Source organism: Platalea leucorodia (assembly GCF_965183815.1).
Source record: "Platalea leucorodia genome assembly, chromosome: 5".
NCBI lineage: Eukaryota > Metazoa > Chordata > Aves > Pelecaniformes > Threskiornithidae > Platalea > Platalea leucorodia.
In genome coordinates, this window is record NC_138827.1 from 76,625,285 (window position 1) to 76,645,073 (window position 19,789).

Here is a 19,789-nt window from a genome sequence, read left to right on the forward strand (position 1 = left end):
GTGCCGACAGCGTGGTGCCGTGGGGAGCCAGGGTGGCACCTCGGCTGTGTCCGCCCCAGAGCGGGGCCTCCACCGACGATGTGACAGTCGCTGGCGTGGGCTGAGGGGCTGTGCCTGCCGCCGCGCGTGAAATCCCTTTGCTTCACAGCCCTGGCAACGTGTCAGCAGCGCACTGAGAGAAACGCTTAAAAGATTAGTATTTCAGTCGCCCTTGCCCTTACCGAGATACGCCTGCAATTTCATGTCCAAGCTGCCTGTATGGAAAGAGCTCAGGTTCTTTAGAGATGCGAGCAGCTCGGGGACGATCCCCTATAGCCTGTGCTCCGACGTCCCCGCTTCCCGCCCCCGCCCCGCACGCCGCTCCCCCCGCAGCCCGCTCGCCGCGGGTGCTGCAGCCGGGCGCTCCCCGGCAACGCAGCGGCGGCTGAGGCGCGGGGCGGCTGCCGGCAGCGGCCCCTTCCCGCCGCCCCGGCCGCCCGGGGCCGGGGTGCCCCCTCCTCCGCCCCCGAACGGCGGGGGCTGCTGGCGGGGGCGGCGCCCCCCCCCCCCCGCCCGCCTTATTGCCGAGCGGGCGCCGTCGGCGGCGCGGTTTCTCAACGGAGAGGCGTCCTCCTGCGGCAGCCTCCCTGCGCAGCGCGGGCAGCCGGGAAGGCAGAACGAGTCCCCGCCGGGGGCGGGGGGCAGGCACGGAGCCCTGCCGCCACGGCGGCCCGGGGCCGGTGGCAGCGGGGGAGCTGCTGCCCAGCTCGCAACAGCGCAGGCACCGAGAGTGGGAGGCGAAATCCTTTGTTTGCCGCTTCCTAAGCAGTCTCCGGGCTGCGGGAGCCACAGCACCTGCACGGAGCCCCTCGTCACCCGGGACTGCTGCGGGAGACGCGGCGGCCCTTCGGTCACACACACGTAGCCCGCCCTCCGTCCCTCCTCCCCCCCGGCGGACACCCGCGCACCCGCCTGCACTATCGACACGCGTCCCCAAATCGCTCCCTCTCCGGCAGGCTGTGCCCGGACCCCCGCGCCGGGGGGGCTGCTGCAGGGACAGGGTCCCCGGCAGGTGGGGATCTCCTTTGGTTGAAGATTCGCCCGTGTGTTTCCCCAGCTACCCAAACTCCCATTCATGAATTTCTGAAGCCGCCTTCATTCAGTCTTTGGTGAGCGCATGAAAGACATTTTTCACGTGTTAAGATCCATGCCTCCGGTTTTTCAATCGCTTGTGCGTAGGCATCGATTTAGCAATGAAACGTGCTCCACGTGCGCATAAAAATAACCCCGGCCCGGCTGCCTCGGTGGATGCGGCCGCTTTCCTCTGCCAGCCGGCGCCGCAGCAGCGGGCACCGGGGCGCGCCGTGGGGCACCCCACGGGCGCCCGGCCCCGAGGGAGGGCGGCTTGCGGGCGGCTTGGCGGCGGGCGGCAGCCCGCTCTCTGCCCCTCTTGGGCAGCCCCGGGCGCGAAACGCCGCGCCAGCGTTGCGCGCCGGGCAGAGCCAGCTCCCCGCCCGGGAGAGGCTGCAGGCGTCTCAACTCGGGGACTGAAGAAACGCAATTCACTCGGTCTTTCTGAAAGGGCTCCGTTTTTCCGCCTGTCTTCTGAAGTACTGAAGTAGCGCAAATAACGCTGTAAATTGAACATCTTGAACGGGAGCGCTTGCGTTACCCCCCCCCCCCCCCCCCGCCTCCCCTTGCAGACCGCGGGCGGGAGCCGCGGCCGGGCTCGCCCCTTCCCCGCACAGGCACCGCAGACAAAAGGACCCTCCCTCTCCCCCGCTGCTCCCGAACGAGGCGCCCGCCAGCGCGGAGCTCCCCAGCGCGGCTCCCCGCTGCCGGGGGTCCTCCCGCCGGGCGACCCTGCGCGCCTCGCCCCGCACGCCCGCCCTCCGCCCCGCGGAGGCCGCCGAGGCGGCTGCCGCCGGGCGGGCGGCGGGGCCTCCCCCCGCGGCGGGGCTGGCCGGCCCTCCCCCCGCCCCGCCTGCCCCCCGCTCGGCTCACGCGTCCTCCCCCCGCCCTCCCCTCCCTCCTCAGTGGTCCGCCGCCTGGGTTACGCAGCAGCCGCCGCCGGCGCCGACAGCACTTGGCAGGAGGGGTTTGCCCGAGCGCTCCCGGAGCATCTCCAGAGGCGCGGCGGCAGCGCCTGCCCGCCTCACCGGGGGAGCCGGCCCGCAGCCGGGGCGCCGGGGCCAGAACCAGGAAGGGCCGAGAGCCGGGGAGCAGAAAAATACCTAGAATAATACGAATAATAATATTACTACTACTAATAATAAAGAGTGGTGGGCAGGAAAAGGAGGTCGCGGGGGGGAAGCAGGGGGCGAGGAGAAGGCGCGCCCCCGCGGAGGGGCCCGGCCAGGGGCGGGAGCAGCCCCTCTCCGGGGGTGCCGGCAGCCCCCCGCGCCCCGGGGCGGCCGTCGGGGCGGCGGCAGCACGTGGCGGCGCGGCGGGGCATGGCCGCCGCGGGGGCTCCCGCGGCCTGAGCCGCCCCCGCCGCCAGCACCATGGCCGCCGGCGCCGACGCCGGCCTCGACGTGGCGGCGGTGGAAAGTTTCCTAGAGAGGCACCCGGAGCTGGTGGAGAAGTGGCTGAAGAGGAAGAGCTCGCTGCCTAAAGCGCCCGCCGCCCCCGCCGCCGGCCCGTCGGAGGAGCGCCGGAGCAGCGGCGGCCCCGGCGGCGGCTGGGGCAGCGCGGGCGGCCCCGGCGGCCCCGGCGGCGGGGGGCTGCAGCGGCGAGCCTCCCAGAAGGAGCTGCGGAAGAGCTTCGCCCGCTCCAAGGCCATCCACGTCAACCTCACCTACGACGAGCATGTGCACGCCCGGGCGCAGGAGCCGCTGAGCAGCGTGCGGCGGCGGGCCCTGCTGCGGAAGGCCAGCTCCTTGCCCCCCACCACGGCCCACATCCTCAGCGCCCTGCTGGAGTCCCGCGTCAGCCTGCCCCAGTACCCCCCCACTGCCCTGGACTACAAGCGCTACCTCAAGGAGCACAACGAGCGCCAGTTCTTCCTGGAGCTGGTCAAGGACATCTCCAACGACCTGGACCTCACCAGCCTCAGCTACAAGATCCTCATCTTCGTCTGCCTCATGGTGGACGCCGACCGGGGCTCCCTCTTCCTCGTGGAGGGGGCCGCCGCCGGCAAGAAGAGCCTGGTCTCCAAGTTCTTCGACGTGCATGCCGGCACGCCGCTGCTGCCCTGCGGCTCCACCGAGAACAGCAACGAGGTGCAGGTGCCCTGGGGCAAGGGCATCATCGGCTACGTGGCGGAGCACGGAGAGACGGTCAACATCCCCGACGCCTACCAGGTAGGAGCCGGGCGGGCTCCCGGCACCCCGCTGCCCCCGGCTCCCCCTCTCCCCGGACCGCGGCGGCGGAGGCGCCTGCCGAGAAGCCCCCCCGCCGCCCGGCCCTGCCTCCCCCCGGGGCGTCCCTCCCCACCGCCCTGCCTCCCCCCGGGGCGTCCCTGCCGGGGCGGCGGCGCTGCCACCGTCGGGGCGCCGGGGGTTGCCCGTAGCGGCCGCGGGTGCGCCCGGGGCAACTGTTGACGGGGCGGGCGGGGACTCCGGTGAAGGCGGGCGGGAAAGCCTCTCCTGGGTGGCCGACGGGGCTAAAGTGGCCGTAAAATCGGTGCAGCAGTGCTTCTGGATGTCGCAGGAGCGGTGGGCGGCTTCGTGCCTTTTCAAAACGTATTTTGGAATCGGCTGGAGAAAAGTTTAAAAAAATGCTCGTGGCAGTCCCGGTGATAATATTCTGAAATCCCTGTCTCACTTAATGTTCCCTGTCTGCCCGCCGCTGAAATAATCTCATTGCTTTCAAAAGAGCATATATTTTCACCTTTGCATATGCCCACTCAGCCCACATAGCATGTGTTTTCAAACCTATTCCTAGGGGTGATATAACCAGTCCTGTTATTCTCCTACAAGGACTTTCCCCACCTTTTTTATAGAGGCTTCAGTGTGAATTGTGAAAATGTAGTCCTGGCTTCAAGGCAAAAATTCCCTTTGACTTCAGCAGGGACAGACGTGCCTTCGCCTGCGTGTGTTCATGCAAAACAGTGCGTTCAGTTTACCGGCTTGAAATTTACCGCGCTCTCTCTAGTCCCAGGGGCTGTTTCTAGTGTTTATTAGTGTGAGAGATGATCAGCACTTTGAGGTTCTTGAAAAAAGAACCACAGAGCGACAGGCTTTCTAAATTAGGACCTTGGAAAGCTTTAGAAAGGTGGGAGATGTATGTCTTTAGAATTTTAGTAATAACCATTGCCCAATGTTTAATTTTGCTCTACAATAATAACAAAAATAATAAACATTAAAAAACTGATGATGCTTTATAGCAAACCATGCAAGGAAGAAACGTGAAAAATAAGATTGGGTTATTTTTGTTTGAAATACAGAAGAGCCAAGGTAAATGTATTTTGGGTTGAATATTTACTTATTTGTCAAGCAGTGAAAAAATACTAGGGACTTCACAGATCCAGACTGACAGAGGTTCCCAACCCACAGAGTTCAAAGGCAAAGAACAGAACTTGCTAAAAATGCTGTAATAGTCAGATTAAAATGACTGACTGTTGGATCACCTTTGAAAAAATCTAAGCTTGCTTTCTTCCTTTATTTTTCCTTTTCTCCATTATATGCTTTCTCTTACCATCTGATTTTTTTTATTACTTCTAAAACTGTGCTCTTCCCAAAATATCTGCTGTTGGGGGTCAAGCAGAAGATGTTCTCAATAGTGTCAAGTGGCTAAACAGATAAAGGATATCTGAGTTTGGCTGGGAAAGAGCTCGATCTCTCCTTTTAACTCTGGGTAGCTCCAGCCACCTTTTTCTGGAGGGGAGAATGCCACTGGAAAGGCAGAGTGTTTTCTAGTTCTAGGGGGCTGTATTATTTTTTCTCCAGTGTTTGTTCACTTTGTGTTTACTCCCTTGTGAAAAAGCCCAGCTACTTTAAACAGTTTATTGTCTGTTTCATTTGCAGAGAAAAGTGAAAAACAATCCATCCAGTTGCTATTCCCGGTGCTATTTATATTCTACTTTTGTCCGACTCCTATTAAAAATCGATTAAAATATTATAAATAATACAATTCCTTGTATATTTAAGCCGTAAGTACATTAGTTGCAGTAGAAGGGAAAGTTCTAAGCAAAGTTCATCCTGTAATTATATCGATTGCAACTTCCCTGCTTTCAGTGGAGTTACTTCTGATTAACTCTAGTGCAAAAGAAACTTTAGACCTTGCAACTTTAATGAAAGTTTTGCTTGATAATAAAATGGGAGATCTGCTTTCTGTTATGTTGCTGAGTTAGCACAGTTTATTTTCTCTTATCTGGCACGTATATATCCATTGTACATCATGAAAAGGAGACCTTTCTAATTTAATAGCGTAAAGAGCCCTATGGAAGCCCAGGTACGTGTGCATGAAGAAGCGACAGCTGTTCCATTTCAGATCATTGTAGTGCTCACAATACAGCACTTTAAAAATTAATAAATATAATGATATAATTTTTGTCAGCATTGCCACTGATGATGGAAGTGTTTAATCAACCGCCAGGTAAAAAAAAGCACCACCAGGAAACTTTGTCAGGATGACAGATGGAGTTGGAGAAAAAAGGGTGACAGCACAGCACCATTTTGTCCATTGAAGAGAGTGTCTACACTGATGCTACCCATTTGGTAAGAAAAGGCCTTATATTAGGTCAGAGGAACACCTCTAGATGAATTTAAAGGTTTTTTGCTTGTTTTTTAAATTAACAAACCTGTTTAAAAAGAGGTGAAGATACTTCCATATCATCAGTTAGCTAGTTTACAGTATTGGGAAATTTGTTTTATCATTCAACCATCTATATTTTCTCAGAGCCTGATCAAATACCAGTTGGAATTCTGCCATCAAGTACAAATTGGGTTGCCTGCTTGTATCATCAGCTACTACTGACATTAATCGGACTTCAGTGCCATCAACACTACATTTAAATCCTGTCATGTCCTTCATGTGGGCAGTCCCTGTGCCCCTACACAGACTGATTCGTTTAGGAAATATTGGTAAATGACTTGCAGTGTCATTTGCAGATATTGTGTAAGATTTCAATTACACATTTCTTTTTCTAAAGAGAAAAAATACAAATAATAGGCTGGGGCTTTTCCGTGATCCAGGTTATTATTACTGTTGTTGAGTCTGACTTTCTGTTGTGGTTTAACCCCAGCCAGCAACTAAGCCCCACACAGCCGCTCGCTCACTCTCCCCTCAGTGGGATGGAGGAGAGAATCAGAAGAGTAAAAGTGAGAAAACTCATGGGTTGAGATAAAGACAGTTTAATAGGGAGAGCAAAAGCCGCGCACGCAAGCAAAGCAAAGGAAGGAATTCATTCACTGCTTCCCATCGGCAGGCAGGTGCTCAGCCATCCCCAGGAAAGCAGGGCTCCATCGTGCGTAATGGTTACTTGGGAAGACAAATGCCGTCACTGGGAACGTCCCCTCCTTCCTTCTTCTTCCCCCAGCTTTACATGCTAAGCACGATGTCCTATGGTATGGGATATCCCTTTGGTCAGCTGGGGTCAGCTGTCCCAGCTGCGTCCCCTCCCAGCTTCTTGGGCACCCCCAGCCTCCTCGCTGGTGGGGAGGTGTGAGAAGCAGAAAAGGCCTTGACTCTGTGTAAGCACTACTCAGCAGTAACTGAAACATCCCTGTATTATCAACACTGTTTCCAGCACAAATCCAAAACATAGCCCCATACTAGCTAGTCTGAAGAAAATTAACTCTACCCCAGCCAAAGCCAGCACATTCTCCACCCCTTATTCCATACCATTTACGTCATGCTCAGGCCTCACGCTATCCAATACATTCTCATTACCCACCACCCCCCTTCCCATTCTTTGATACAATACAGAGATATCATTCCCTTAGTCTATGGACCACCCCTATAAAATGTCTTTAAAATGTCCACAAATGGACCTGCTCATGTAAACAACCTTCCTTAATTCAATAAGCATACAAGGTTTGTAATAAATATGTATTGAGGACTGTATAATAATAATTTCTTTTAATAGTAAACAATAACTATATAACATCTCATGGTAATTTGATTTATGAAGTTCAGCAGTGACCGAACAAACTTTTTGGAGGTTCACAGCATCGGAGAATTTGCCAAATACTTCGTTTACGGAAAGGTTTAAGTGAATGCTGTATGACTGATTCAAAATTTGCATCATTTCATTCATGATATTAAAAGTTTTATTTATTACATTGCCAAGTCACATAATGAAAGTGAGTTTATAAGAGTTTGTAAAATATATGATCCAATCTGTAAGAATTATCAGTACAGAAGATTTGAGAACAGAAAAGCAGATAGAGACTTTTGTGACATTTCGGAGCCAGTCTAAAACTGTTTCTCCTGGAAGTAATCCAGTTGACTTGTAAATTGAACTCTTATTCAGTTTAAGTTTTAAAATAAGGCCTTGGGTCTTCCCCTATGTTAATTTTGGGAAGCATTTCTGACTCCTTATTCTTATGTGAATAATGTACTATGTCTTCAGCACACGTTGGAAGAATCCAGTCATACTGGCAAGGAAATTTGGGACCTAAATGTCCATTGAGCCTCCTTTTAACAGAGCATAGATGTAGCTTTTGCAGTCATATATGAGGACTATTAAGCATATTGTAAGTACACAGGCAGAGAGTCCATTAAAGCTTTATCTGCAGTTCTTATGAGTTGTTTAAAAATTTAAGTATTTTTCCTATTTAAAGCTATGGATTTTTTCATGTCATCCCTTCTTCTCACAGGTCTTCTATGTTTAGCTGAAATTACTGATCATTTCAATTTTGTTACATCTTTTAGAGCAGTATTTAAATAATAAAAATTTTAAATCACAAATAATGTTTGGTTATTGTTATACCTTTAGCTGTGCAAAAGTTGGGAGATAATTTAGTAGCATGCCAAATCCTTGTAACTAGTGAAAAAAAATCTTGCTCTTTAGAATAGTAAGCATACATCAGAAAGTGGTGAAAAACACATTCTGCCATTTGTCAGTGTCAGATGAATAAAGTTTCTGTACATCGTATGTTAAATTTCAAATGTAAAAAGTAGCTTTAAAAGACAGAAGAAAAAATGGCTTACCAGATGGATGTTTTAATGAAGTATGTAGCAAAGAGAGGAGAAATATTAAATGGAGTCATGCTAAGACATGCGTTTTTTTGTAAGTTGGAGAAAGTGCCATAAAAGATGATCAGAAATTCTTTTTCAGTACAGCTCAAATCTTGAAAAAGAAAATTTAACCACATTACTGGAACTAAAATCAAGCAAAACAGGAGACAAATTGAGCCCTCTTTGTCCCAGACTCTCCTGTTACCTCTTTCAAGCTTAGGCCAAGTGTAATGCAGCTAATGCACACACAACCCCTCGCAGTAAATTTTAAACATCCTTGAACACCTAGGTACAGGCATCGATTTTGTCTTTGTCAGGCCCTCCGGGTGAGCTGGGAGCATTCGTTGTCTCCTGCTGTGCCAGGACGGCATTACAAAGCTCTTGCTCGTGGGTGCACACCTTTCAGCCTGGGAGCGCCTGTGTGGGACCGGCTGTTGGTGTAGAAGGTCACGAACAGGCCACATTTCATTACACAAGGTAGCTGTTTGTTATCATCAATATTAACAGTGCGTCTCTTTCAATTTTAAAGAGCAGTTAAAGCATTAAAACCCTGGGTCCTGGGAGGTTCAGTTCTGCAAATGAGAAGCACTTAGGCACTGCTTCATTCAGCAGCACTTGAGCAGCAGACACCAACAGCCATATTCATTTCAGTGCTGGCTCTTAACAAGGACAGAGGTTGCTCTTCAGAGAGCAGAGAGCATGAAACCTGGCAAGCAGAATAAACAATAATTTTTTAAAATTCCATATAATACAGAAGAAATGAATTAAAACAATTCTTGCTGTGCATTAAACATGATTAGGAAGTACCACGGGGAATGCAGAAGATAATTGCAACAGTAAAGAACTAAACTGCTCTAACAGACTTTCCACAAAAGGATGCTCCAGCCCATCATGCAAAATTTAGGAAAACTTGACATTGTAAGTATAAGTCAGTAAATTGGCGAAGGGGTGTTGTAATTATCCCCAAATCTGCTGCCCAGCAGAGGCAAACACGTCCTTCGTATCACAGCGGTGCTGGCCTGGGAGAGAGGGATCTCCTGGCAGAAGGCAGCGCCCTCCTGCGTCTTCCACAGCGGAGAGCCCTCGGGGCAGCAGCTGAGGAGGTCTCCTCACCTCCTATCACCTCCCTCGCTCCGTAAGTCTTCTCAGGGAACAGTTTCTGACTGACACGTAAAACGTCCTAAGGCCTTCCTGGGTCATACCACCACCGCTCTCACCTTGGAGATGTCTACCAGGGGCAGGAACTCCTGGTAGATGCCAAGGCTGTGTAGAAGGGCATGTGTCCAAAGCCACCCAAGGGCTCAGACACCATTTTGTGTCTCCGTGCTACTGCTCAGGTGGATCACCAGGACAAACAGGGCTGCACAACACAACGTATGCTGCTGGTGACAGCCCACAGGTATCGTGAGGGAACACACCTTCCTCCCCACGCTTGTGTGGGGCGGATGAGGTTACCTCACCCAGCAGGCGGGCAGTGGCCTGTCCTCCAGGGTTGCCTGGCCGTTACCCCATAGATGCATAGCACCTGCTTGCTGCCCCAGGTGCGCCTGCTTCATCGGTTTGAAGCGAACAGCTGGTGGGCTGGGCGCAGGGTGCCCAGGTGGGGCTTGTTTGCTCCAAGTCCCTGCGCCGGGAGCAGGGGGGTGGCAAAGGGCTGGGGGGGGATGGAGTCTGCCCATACTCATGTGTAATGAGTTTTCTCTGCTTCCCAGGGGGGCTGTTGGGTAATTATCAGCCATTTTGTGGGGCTCGCATGCTTAAAATCAGTGCTGAAGGATATCATGCTGCCTTGTTTCAGTGCTAGTGTGAGGGGGTGCTCAGGGTGGGTGCAGGTTTCCAGGCAACCATAAGCATGGAGGACTTCAGGGCATTAACAGGTTAGTAACTTGGGGGGTTTTTTAATTAAAAAAAAAAAAAAATCTAGGAGGCTCACTTTCTCAGTTGTCTGACAGAGCAAGTACTGGGTGCCCTGGTGCCTTTGGCCTCTCAAAAGGAGTGGCTGTAAGGCCTGGCTCCCCGGCTGTTCTTCCTGCAGCAGGCCCCTGGGCTGCTGGTTGTGCAGAGCTCGAGCGGGAAAAGCCTTTTGGTGACCTGGGGTGGTTTTCCTGCCCCCTGTAAGACCATCTTTTGTTAAGCTGACAAACTTTAACTGGTTTATTGCTCAGCTAGTCCATCTGGTTGAAGAAGACAGGCTTTTTCAGGTTTTTCCCCTCAAACACCTGTTCCCTTGTGGAACAAGTGTGAAACTGGTGCCTCTGTGGCCTGTAACTTCCTTGTAAGAAAGAAATATGTGTATTTGGTTAAGGCAGGTCAGTGACTGTGACAAAAAATTGCAGGATTAGGCCCTTCAAATTTTAGCTGAAATCCTGTTACAAGCAAAAGACTAAATAAAGCTGTAGTTTTGCTTGGTAAAGGATTTTGCTGTTCTGCTTGATTGGTTTTCAATTTTTCAAAACAAATAGATGTTTCATTTTGGTTATTTACAGTTGTATGCTATTGTGTAGTTTTTCTATAGAATAACAAAGTTAATAAACAAGCATACATACATCATTATGCAAGTTAATTTGTTTTACTTTTCTAAAACAACCCTATTGACAAACTATGAAATATAAACAACTTGAGCTAATGGCTCAGTGGAGTTGTGTGTTAACAGGGTAACAGCAGCTGTATGAAGTCTGAGCTTAACGTCTCTACAGTACACACTTAAAAATGTGTGGCTTAGTTAATAACACTACTGCTTTGTTACAATAAGATATTTTGAATTTATTGCTCAAGAATCTTATTATACTGCTTCTGTAACACTTAAAGCTGTGTGTTGCTCACCTGAGTAATCACCTGCAGCTGCCAACCCATACACAGACTTCTGTTGAAACACACAGGAGTCTTGTTGGTTTCTTTGCTCAGAGGAGTATCAGGTTTTTAAAGCCACTCTGTGTATGTATGGTTTTTTTATATAAATAATCATTAATATTTAGGAGACCAGCACTAGGACCTGGCTCAAAGCGAGGCTGGAACGAGACGGGAACATGGATGTGGCTGGTTCTCAGCAGGGTGTCAGTCAGGTCCAGTAGAGAAGGGCACAGAGAGCCACTGTGATGGAGCAAACAGTACTGGGTGTGATCTCTAAATATTTAAAATTAGAGGGAAAAAATACTGTTTTGTAAACATTTTTTTTCTTTAATAATGATACAAGCAGAGCAGAAGTGCACAGAAGCTGCCCTGCCATACCTACATACTTGATTTACTGTTGTGCTGTTGGTGATCTAACAGGAGTTTGTTTCAAAAGAAGAAAACAAAAGCTTTATGTGGTGGATCTGGATAATGTCCTACAGAGGAATCTTTTCTGATCCCTGCTGTTGGTCAGTTCAAATTATGATGCGTGAAATGTAATTTTGCGTATTAGCTTGGCAGTTATGTCTGCAAACTTGCTGGTGCTTATGAAGTTATTTACTTCTGTCTAAGAAAGATTACCTATACTATTTTTTCCTATTAATTTTGTGCCAGTCATAAATAGACAACATGTATTGTTACTTATGTCCATTGTCTAACTAATAAATGAAACGGTGGTCAGAAAAGGACATAAATGGTATAACACACCCTACCAACCAAACTAAACAAAAAGCCCTGAACTACTGACATATTTACAAAAAAGCAAACAAACAAACAAAACCCAAACAACAAAAAACCTTCAGTATTGCATCATTGCAAATTGACACCTTTTTGGTTTTTTCAAAGGAAGCTATTTTTTTAGTTCAAACTGTATATGGACTTACTTCATTTTAAATCTGGAAACTAAGAATTTTTGAGGGTCATTGTTCCCTACTTTTTAAAAACTTGTTTTGGGAGTGAAGGAATAGAGTTGGCTGAACTGTTTTGCGCATTCTTATCTGTTTTATTCACTTTATCTTACAGGAAATATTGCTGTTGCTATATAAATAGTCACAATATAACTGGACTGTGTGCTTATTTACTTGGGAGAATTAGGTTTGAGATGCTGGTGAATGGCACTAGTTTGTTCTCCTGCTGCCTTTGCCTCTGGGGCTTTAGGGATTTTGGGGGAGATGATGGGAATAGCTGCAGCAGTGCTTATGTGGAAGCCTCTTCAGAGATTGCTTTATTGTGTTTTTTTGTGTGTGAGTTTCTTCTCTAAAAGGTTTTGCCCATATCTGCTGTAGTGGTTTATTACTTGGTTTCCGTTTCTTGTTTATGCACAATGTAATTTATACCATATGTGATTTTGAGAGAAGAGTATCTAGAACAGACTGGGTGCCTTCATTTTTTTTATTTGCTTTTTAAATGTTGTGCTTTGAATCTAGATAACTTGCTGTCTTTTGGATGGCTCTTTTTGTTTTCTATAGAAGTTTATATATTATATGCTTATAGGAAGCATGATTAAGAAATTGAATAGGTCTCTTCCAACTTCAATTTCTTTATTTCTGTAAATATAGAGACTCCTGCAGGATGACTTCCTATAAAGTCAATCAAAAGTACACTAAATCAAATTTGTCTATCCCATGCAGTTTGGTAGTACAATAATAACTAGGTTAATGATGCTGTCAAACATGTTACTCTTATTATCTGTTTTTGATACAACTTACCTAACTCCATCAGTAATTTAAATACAGCATATTAAAAGAAATTTTGCTGCAAGTCTCTTGTCTTTTTTTTCTTAAGCCCTTCCTAAGGAGGAAAAAAAAAAATGCTATGCAGTTAACTGTAAAATATAGTAGGCCAGGCCTGTTAATTGATCACCTCTTCTCTTCTGTGTGATTAAAAAGCAGTATTTTCAAATTAAAAAAAAAAAAATCAGAAGTGGTTTTTCCTTGTAGCTGTCAGCTTTGGCTAAGTCACTTAGTCCATTTCACTAGATTAAACGCTTTCTCTTTAGACTTTGGAGAAGGAAAACAGCATCTTTGTCATGAACACTTAATTCCTGGAAATGTATTCAGGCAGGTTTCATCCTCCATTATGTTATTTGACTCTTAGCTAACTTGGTTTAGGATTATACTTTTTCTGTTCTAAATCATGCTAATAATACTCACATAAATTGTATTAGCTTTGATAAGGATGTAAAAGGACATATTTTCTTTCCAATTTCAAGGAGCTATCCTATGTTTTAAAAAAAAAAAAAAAAAAAAAACTTAAACCAACAAAACCTGTACCTTTACTAACAATATGTGAACCACCTACTTAAACTGAAAATCAACACTGAAATGCAGTTGGTGAAACTTTGCTTGGAAATTAAAACTGTTTTCATTTTGAACATAACCTATTATATTACTTCAAATGTCTTGAGAAAGGAAGAAATGTAGATTTAAGTAAGATGAATCACGAACAAAATATTTGTATTGACTGTTTCATGGGAGTTTGAGACCTTCTACAGCCTTCTGTGGAATAGTGTGTGTCCTTAGATTTTTTTGAGAAGAGAGATTTTTTTTTTTTAGTTGGAAATTTGTAGATTCTTTTAGTAAATGATAGAAATAGTGACTTTTTAAGGAGATTTTACCTCTTCTTCCTGGTCAGCATGGGTTATTTTTTTGTAGGCCTCCTCTATGTGTAGCTGTTCAGGTTTAATCATGATCAGTGATTGTTATTTAGTGGCCTCAGATCCATGATCAAAGAAAAGAGGCTTGGGCCCTAATGGATTTTTCTCGTTTGCCACTTCTATCAATCATACAGCTGATTATGACTTTTTTCAGTCCTTGCCCACTATTTATATAGCTCTCTTAGATTTACAGACTAAATTTATGAACACAGAGGTCAATCTGGAGGACTTGACATACAGGACATAGGCATTGTTTGGTTAGGTCCTGATTCAAATTGCTTGAAGCTTCAGGCACATCAAGATAATGAGTATCTTATGGGATCAGAGCTTGTAACCATGGTTAGTATTTTGAATTTTCAGCTGATATGATGAAGGTAGGGGATCTAGAAAAATGAGTTTGGATATACCAGCTCACTGATAAGAATTTGTGCTGCTCACAACTGCTGCTCCGGGTTCTAGCATTTCTGATCCGTATGTTCTTGATTACTTTCAGATCATGCTTTTAATGTTATCCTTGCAGTTACAGGAACTAGAAACTTAATTTTTTTTTTTTTAAATGGAAGTTGAGATTCTGATAACATCATATGATTCCAGAACCCTAGGAAAAAACCTGTCTGTACCTTAATCTGGTCTTGTATGGAATAAAAGCATGAACATGTTTGTCTGCTCTCATTTATTGACAGTCTTTAAATATGTCCAAAAAGAACTGGGACTGCAGTGTCACTGTGCAGGCAGCTGAAATACCAGCACGTGGATTGATGAATCAAGCCTACTCTCTTCTGTGTCTTTACTTGACTGAGTATCACATTTTACAGGGTAATATTCCCCAAAGAAGAACTTACAATCAATAAATAACTTGAGACAAGGATAAGGTTTATCCTACAGAATAACTGCCTCAGTCTTCGCATTTTGAATGTCCCTGGCATCTAGAAATATCATTATAAAGAACCAAAGCATTAAAAAAACGGTTTGTTTTTAGTAATGTTTTAAACAGTCGGTAGAAGACTTTACTTGTAATTCTTAAGTGTTCTTGCATGAAAATATTGCCAGTACAACTACAATTCTGGTGAATTCTCTCTCTCAAAAGTATATCTTGTATCTGGTCTGTCCCTAATTTCTGAATGTAAGTCTTGATTGTAAAAGAAACTTAAAAGCAAATGCTGCATTGGTATCATCAACATTGACACTCATTACTCTCACATTGAGAGCCCAGTGCAGATGAGGACCCTGTTGTGCTGCAGGCTGTTTTAATGTGGGATAATACAGTTTGTATCACAAAATGTTTGCAGTCTGACAGAGGGCTTCTCTCTGATTTAGCAGCTTTGTTATCGGCTGCTAAACAGGCCTCCTTGCTCAAGGTTACTACCCTGTGAGGAGAGGTAGACATAAATTTTGTACAAGCTTCTTGGCCTTTACAGTTCACACTTGGGCACTGAGGTTTTTATTGATGCTGTTAAACCCAGTAAAACCTCTCAGCTAGATCCTGCCATGTACATCCTATTATGACAATAAGTGATGGAAGAAGGGGGGTGTGGGGATAAAAGGTTGGGGATGTAACGCAGGTCATCCAGTTATTTAGTTTTCTTATGTGCATATTGCATGATTCAACAATATTAATGTTGCTAGAAATAGTATTTTTTGTTCACTTATGTGTCTTTCCTCATTGCTTTCCCAAATGTCACCAAAATAAAATCCTTGCCTGCTTTTCCACAAAAGGTTAGGGATAGAGTTTCACTTCACATCTTGATTTTCAGTTTTTACCGAGTTCTTGTTGAAGTTCTCCTCAAAAATGTCTCATTTTTTTTTCCTAATTAAATGTATTAACTTCCCTATACTGTGCTTACTGTACCTTTAGTCTCTGCTCCAGAGATGTAAAAAGGTAAAAGGTAGTCCAGTTCTCTAGCTTATGTGGATAATCTGATATCAGATGGCAGGAAGACCATAATATGTTGTTGCATCTCTCTCTGTTGAATGGCATGCTTCTGGGACTCAGGCTGTCTGAATGCTCTAGGATCCCTGGACTTCCTTTCTCCTAGTGTAGAGGTGCAAGAGCGTAGGGTGTCTCCTAGTATAGAGTGCAAGAGATACAAACAGGAAACTTTCAAAATCTACTTGAAAGGAGAAGTAATACAGCAGAAATGAGTTGAACTTTAAAAAACACTTTCCAGATTGCTAATCCCTCCTGTGTCTCTGGTTCTCATAGTATCCATTAAGGAACGCGGGATTGATAGCTTATCCTTAAATCTGTTCCAAACATGGCAGCTGTACTGTATATGTTCAGTTCAGACAGGTTCACAAGCCCCTGTCCTGTGTGCCACCATCCACTGCAGGTCAAACAGCACTTTGTGTATTAATCTTGAGGCCTGTTGTAAAGGCAATGACTACATATGCCACAGGATTGGGAGTTACAATTGGATTAAAATACCCACTACAGTGAACCTTGTTACCTAAGCAAAAGAAACTCAGATAAACGTGAATGCATCTTCCTGATTTTTATTCCAGACCTCTGTTTTGTCTTACAGCAATGTGTCTCTTTTAATTGAGTATATTCAGATAAACAAATTGCAACTCACTTTTGGACTGTCCAACAGCTGTCCTTTTTCAATTAAACTCCCCCTTGAAGGTTTACTTTTTTTACAAGGCCCACAAGATGTAAATCAGTAACAATATTACTAGTCAAGGCGTGTTGTCATTTCAGTGTTTCCTCATGTACTCTGTTTTGCTTTGAACAAAATTAGTAGAGCAGAGACTCTCTTCAGTAACACAAAGCATGTTATCAATAGTTCAGCAACAATAGCTAATTCTAAATAGTAGTTCAGACACTATCAAGATGTAGTTGAAGAAATAATGTTTAATTTATTAATTGGTGAAGCCTGTGTGATTATTGCACTGCATTTCACTTCTGTTGTAGAAGAACCATCCCTTTCTAGGCAGGATTCTCTACAGTGCAGAAGAGTTCAGCTTCTATTGAAGTTGATATAAAAGTGTTCAGAAGCATGTGGAAAGATCACAAGATCAGGCAGGTCTGGGCCCTTGATGCCATTATTAAAAACCATTCATCATGGGGGTTCTGGTTCTCCTAAGGAAGTTGTTAGGCACAAATAATTCAAGGGAGCCTTATCAAAGACTGCATATTAGTAATCTAGTCTTTATGGAAGCAAAGACTGTTTAATACACTCCAGAGGCAGAAATAGGTCTGAGGAAGAACAACAACTCCTAATGAAGTTATCAAATTAAAACAGAATGAAAGGAAATAGTAGAATAAAAAGAGCTTGACATTCTGTGGCAGAAGAGCACTGTAAACTGTATATCAATACCATAGCTGATATTAATTCCTTATGGTTGAAAGGTACGTAAACTTGCAACAAGTAATAAAATAGCCAAATGTATATGTTAGTCTTTGATGAGTGAGTGTAGAGCGTTTCTAAATCATGTCTCTTTTTAGGTGACTAAAACAGTCTATTTCTATAGCATCTGCAATTCACAACAAGGAAATAAAAATAGAAATAAAATTGCCAGGAAAAAAATCTGTCAGTTTTTAGCATCAGTAAAGATTTAATGACTTATCTCTTCCTCATCACAATCAAATCTTATCTTAGATTAAGGACGGTATGGATTGTTTTCATCACCTGAGACAAATATGGACATTATTTCACAGCCCATATTGTCTAAACTTTTGAAAACAAAACTTATCCTTATTTTTGTATAACAGCTCAGTTCCCTCATGTTAGGGGAGTCAGAACTGGCTGTAACTATTGTCTGCAGCATAAATGCTAACTTCACCCTGGAGGAACGGGGCTGCTGCCAGTAAATAGCAGTAATTCCTTCCCTGGCTGATAGAAGAGCTGAAGAATAGTTGAAGACTATTCTCTACCAAGAAGAACAAAGATGCTGTTAGCACTACCTCTTCTGAACTTTGCAGTGTCCTTTGAGTCACTTTGTGATCTGCAGCATGAGTCGTTCTGTTGCAGAGAATGGATTTCTGCACGCTGCCGTGTAAACAAACAAGCCACGTTTAGTTCCGTTCTCTTTAGGTTTTGTCAATCTATATTGAAAGTCATTTTCTGCTAAATTTGAGTTTTGCTCTTAGCTGTTTGCTTACTACAAATGCTAATGTATTTCAGAAAAACTTCAGACTGTTTAACGATCAAAAGTACTAAAGCTCCTCTTACTATTCTGACAAGCATAGAAAGTCATATGAAAAGATACTTATTACATCTTTTAAACACTTCTGTTTGTATATATAGTAATCATTCTCCAGAGATAACTAGCTGCATGTATCCTGCAGAGGAAGGGTAAAGAAACTGCAAATCCAAACAATATATTCCTTGAGTCATGTCTCTAGCTAAGCTATATGCTGAGAATTATATTGGCATGTGGGGGAGCTTTTATTTAAATAGGGACACTCCTGTACTTGGTTTTCCAGAAAAAAGAGCTGAGGTTTTATTGTATTTCTTTGGAAAAAGTGGTTGTACCCCATTGGAATACTAGCCCACATAGCAAGTCTTATTTGATGTACTGAATTTAAAGTGCAACAGACAGAAGTGGGGCCAAAAAGCAACTCCATCTACTTGACAGAGAAATCGTGAGCATCTACAGACTATAGATGTGAAGTGGCCTAGCATAAGCGTGTATGTATGATCACGTCACCAGCACTAAATATCAGTTTTTTCTTGCTGTCATTCAGTCGAAGTGTTCTATAAAGTAATGGCATTGTTTTTTAAATGGTGATCAAATTTAATTTGATTTCAAGATGTAATATTGTCACCCTATGTGTATTTTCACTACTAATTATGTTTTTGAAGATGGTAGCTTATAATCTTTTACAATGTAGTACATTCTGAAATTCCTACAAGTATTAAAGCACCTGGGTTTTCACTAAGACATGAGACACTACTTCTAGTGCTTTAGTGTAAAATGTGTTATGTCAATTGCTTCTAAACCATGTTTCAAATCTGAAGTAAGAACTGTCTAAATACAACTTAAATAATTTTTTGATGCATTGGAATTAGCAGTACTACTACTAAGACTTCAATATCTGAAGAGCTTTGGAGATAGAAATATACTCTGTGTGTGGCACTGTGACCCTACATAGAATAGGAATGATGACAAGAAGTATGAAGCAATTGCAGTTTTAATAAAAGATTTGGATTTTGTCTTGAAAAGTGAAGTCCTCTTTGAATGTGATGCAAGCATTTATTTATGTACATCCCTCAATATGTGTAACCTTGGGCACGTTCATTGCCTAAAAAAATTTAAAATAACAAAATACTTGCTGCTGTTACTTCAAAGACCATCTTGTTATTAGTATCTTTACTCTTCAACATGATATGTTATAAACATTTTTAATATTTGGTTGTAAGAGATTGATTTCTGTCATTCTATTGTAAGAGAAGCCTTATGCTCACAGTATGTGTTCTGTATTTTTTTGAGAAAGTGCATGCTTTATGATCAATCGGATTACAGTGCATATTTATTCAATCATGATTTAGAGATTTTATATATGCATTAATCAAAACAGATAAGTCTTCATAGTTATTATGCATTAACATTGTTCAAAAAAACCTAACTGCAAGTGGATACAAAAGCATATGAAATAATCATGCTAAAAAAAAAATCTATGTACCAACAATTAAAAAAAACTTGTTGACGATGATATTAGATACAGTTCTTAGCCAGCAAAATTTGAAAATAAACAAAACCACAAGAAATTATACTTGCAAAATTCTTGGATAAATGATTGCTACTTGCCATGTAAAGCTTAAGGGTAAACTTTTATTGTGGAGATTCAGTTGCTCTGTTCTGTTAACACTAATGAGAGTTGTGTTGTTAAATTTGCCCCTTAGAGCACCACAGATTAATGAAAAAATACTCTGGTTGATGTATACTACATTTTAGGAACTCTCAGACTACGTGGATATTTGCCTATGCATTTTCAGCCTGCTGCACAATGATTTAGTTGGATATTAGTATTGTGAGGCAGTCTCCATGAAATCTTTCATTGTTTCATATTTTATGTAGTGTGAGTATAGCAACTTGACAAACAAATTTAAAGCATCACAACTTCATATAGCGTTTCTGTCAAACTCATTCTTCCTGGTATTTCTCATGTACTAGTTATAAGGTGGTATAACCTATAAC

General features: G+C 44.4%; 1 protein-coding gene across 1 annotated transcript in view; it reads left to right on the forward strand.

The window, feature by feature from the left end:
- Window positions 1-2,483: 2,483 nt before the first annotated feature.
- The window catches only part of PDE11A (phosphodiesterase 11A), a gene marked incomplete at both ends in the record, with an annotated part of 139,464 nt that continues 122,158 nt past the window's right edge, over window positions 2,484-19,789 (forward strand). Inside the window, one exon of the mRNA XM_082312211.1 lies at window positions 2,484-3,281. Coding sequence (XP_082168337.1) covers window positions 2,484-3,281 — 798 coding nt within the window. The remainder of the gene's footprint in view (window positions 3,282-19,789) is intronic.